The sequence below is a fragment of the Microtus ochrogaster genome, unplaced genomic scaffold (genome assembly GCF_000317375.1).
Source record: "Microtus ochrogaster isolate Prairie Vole_2 unplaced genomic scaffold, MicOch1.0 UNK253, whole genome shotgun sequence".
In the NCBI taxonomy this organism is placed as follows: domain Eukaryota; kingdom Metazoa; phylum Chordata; class Mammalia; order Rodentia; family Cricetidae; genus Microtus; species Microtus ochrogaster.
The window spans coordinates 61451-64934 of record NW_004949351.1 but is presented as its reverse complement, the minus strand read 5'-3'; the positions used below and the strand labels follow the sequence as shown (position 1 = coordinate 64934).

At 36.8% G+C, this 3484-nt stretch overlaps 1 protein-coding gene across 1 annotated transcript; it reads left to right on the top strand.

The window, feature by feature from the left end:
- Positions 1-368: 368 nt before the first annotated feature.
- Positions 369-1271, top strand: LOC101997626 (vomeronasal type-1 receptor 4-like). Its single transcript, XM_005372191.1, has one exon. It carries the CDS (start codon positions 369-371, stop codon positions 1269-1271), a length of 903 nt encoding a protein of 300 aa, XP_005372248.1.
- The last annotated feature ends 2213 nt before the right edge of the window (positions 1272-3484 follow it).

Here is a 3484-nt window from a genome sequence, read left to right as displayed (position 1 = left end):
CCATTCTGTAAGATGACTATTTAACCCAATGGTTACAAATAGTTGTTTTCTACTTTATATTTCTGCTATGACATCATCATGATCCAAGCACTATATCCAACAAAAGCACTGTCATTCTTATCCTGTTTATTCCTTACTGAGGATGTGCACTTGAATACTTCAGCAGTCTTATGAAGAGTTATTATTATTTACAAATTAAATTTTATTTGAGGCAATGATTTGTTATATTATACATATTGGCTTTGCAACCAGAAGCTCAAACAATTCTGGCACATCCATATTATAGATATAGAAATTTCAATTAATTGTTTTGCTTAACCAAGTGATTTTTTGCAATAATTCATACAAAAAAGATGCCAAATGACAGAATGAATCTCAAGTATTTGGCAATTGGAATAGTGTTCTTACTTCAGAGTACCATCGGATTTCTGGGAAATTTTTCTCTTCTTTCCTACTACCTCATCCATTACTGTATTGATCAGAAGTTAAAGACCAAGGATTTGATTTTCACACATCTGTTCACAGCAAACTCCTTGGTCATTGTTTCCAGTGGTATGTTAGTAACAATACAGGCTTTTGGAATGAAATGGCTTGTCAGTGATTTTGGCTGCAAACTTCTTTTGTATACTCAAAGACTTGGCAGAAACATGTCCGTTGGTATCGTCTGTTTTTTGAGTGTCTTTCAGGCTGTCACCATCAGTCCAAGTGACTCCTGTTGGAAGGATCTGAAAGTCAAAGCTCCAACGTTCATAGGACCCTCCATTTCCCTCTGCTGGGTCATATATATGGTCATAAATTTGATTTTCCCTGTGTATTTGTATATTAAAAGGGACAGCAAAAATCAGACACTCAAAAGAGATTCAAAATATTGCTCCACTGTAGGTTATAATGAAGTCACAGGCTGGTTGTTTATAGCTTTCTATGTATTACCTGAAATTTTGCTTTCTATGATTATTGCCTGGTCTGGTGGATCCATGGTTGTCATTCTGTACAGGCACAAGCAAAGGGTTCAACATATCCATAGCTCTCATGTTTCCATCAGGGTATCCCCTGAGTCTAGAGCCACTAAAAGCATCCTGATCCTAGTGTTCACCTTTCTAGGTTTCTATGCCCTTTCCGCTATCTTACGGGGTTGGATTGCTCTTGAATATAATAGTGGATGGTGGCTAATGAACATCACAACCGTGATTTCTATGTGCTTCCCCACACTTGGCCCTTTTATTATGAATCATTACTCTGTCATTACACATAAATTCCTTTTTTCTGCATGAAAAATTGAAATAGCTTGTAATTATATAAGTACTAAGATTTGATAATATTTTTGTATATTATCTAATAATTTGTTCATTAATTTTCTTCAAAATTCAACATATAAATTAATGTAGAATCCATTTGTAATCCCAAGGTAAGCTGTAATCTGTGGTTAAACTTCATTTGTTTATTTTCGAACCATTGGGTGGAACATACTGGCCTGGACCAGATATACTGTGCTCCATATATAAGCACTGCTTATAATTATATTATACATACATGGAAAATTGAGTGAGTCAATCGCTCGACGTGCACTTCCAGGAAGTGAATGATGGAGAAGTATATGCATTAGAAACCTTTGTCAGAAGCAAACTGTGATATATAGTGATACAAACTGATATAAATAATAAATTTACTTGACTCAATCATGCTTGTTATTACTTTTTTTTTTTGGTTTTTAGAGACAGGGTTTTTCTGTGGCTTTGGAGCCTGTCCTGGAACTAGCTCTTGTAGACCAGGCTGGTCTCGAACTCACAGAGATCGCCTGCCTCTGCCTCCCGAGTGCTAGGATTAAAGGCGTGCGCCACCACCACCCGGCTAAACCATTATGTGGTTGCCAGGAACCGAACTTCTGACCTGTGGAAGGGCAGCCAATGCTCTTAACCACTGAGCTATCTCTCCAGCTCGTTATTACTTATACATAGATGCTCCTATCTACTTATTCATTGAATTTGTGTAAGCAACATCTTTGAAAGAGACTGTATATATCAATCTCTAGAGTTAAAGACAAAATAGTTTTTGTCCTTAAAAAGAAGAGTTCACATCCCTCCCTAAGTCAAGGATTATGACAGGTTTTCTAGACATTATCTTTATAAGACTGTTTTCCTTAGGGACTCCTATAGAAGCTATCATCAACTGCATGTATCCCGTTTACCTACTTCACACCATTGGGATGGGAAATGGTGGGGGAAAGGAAAGGTCCTCATCAGAGTGTTTTTGCTATGAGTTTTTACACAAATGTTCAACACCTGTGCTTCTTTTTAAAAAATCTTATGCTTCCAGTCAAAGTGTGTTAAATGTTTAAAAAATAATATTCTATGTTCAACAAGTATAAAAATTGCATTGTAATTACAAATAAAATGGTTCAATAATCTAGGTGTCTTTTAGATATTAGGACTCAATTTTTCTCAGTTAGACTCTGTATGTCTTTAGAGAGAGTCTCTTTTTGAGAGAATCAGTTCATTTAAACCATAGTGCAGAAATTTTCAATTGTTCATACAGTTGTGACACCAACAAGAGAAAGGTTTGGTTCTTGAAATAAAATCCTTTTATACTATAATATTCCAAGGTTATGAAGATGTGATGATAAAAGAAAGATATTCAATGTTGAATATATAGCATGTATGCAACTGCTTTATGTGTAGAATACATGTTTCAAAAATACAATCTCTTCTCAACGATTAGAAAATATCTATTCAAAAAAAGAAGGCAAAGGCTAATAGTGGTCATTCTGATCACAAAGGGATGAAATTTGTGATTGTTTTACAGTGAGGAGTAATTTAGTAGACACTTTTTTTTTCTAGAGGGACATATAAAAAAAACCAATAGATGAGTAAAGTCAAGAATACAGTAGAACAGTTTTTTATAAACACAAATGATATTTACTATTTGTTGTGATCCAGCTGCCCTCACTCCCCCTGACTGACCGCAGAACTTCCTTGTGGTCTGTAATTGACAAGGATGTTTGTGTTCTTTCTGGCCCGTGGGTCTCCACAGAAGGAGTAGAGGTATAAAAGGTTGCTGGGCAAAATAAAGGCTGCTGTTCTTCCACCTGAAAAGAAGCCTCCATGTCTCGATCCTGGCACCCGCTGCCAGTCTTGGCTATCCGGGCTGTGCTGGCTGCAGCAAGTGGAGATTCCCCCGAGATCTGGAAAGTGGGGATACATGAATGGGGTCGCTAGACCCGCTGGCTAAATCAAAGAGCGTATTGGGGAAGGTAAAGTGTTTTTATTTTTAATCCTCAGAGATAATTCTGAGGGACATCCTCTGAAAGATAAGCAAGTATAAAGAGGCGGGAGGGTGAATTGAAAGGCCTTAAAAAGTAACTGAAACTCTTAAAGCAACAAGGAACAGAAGTAACAAGGAAGAAAGCCAAAGATTTTGTACAGGAGGGGGTTTAAATGTTCCAGACTGGGAACAAGCCAAGTCAGATTAAAAGGAGTATGTGTGTCTT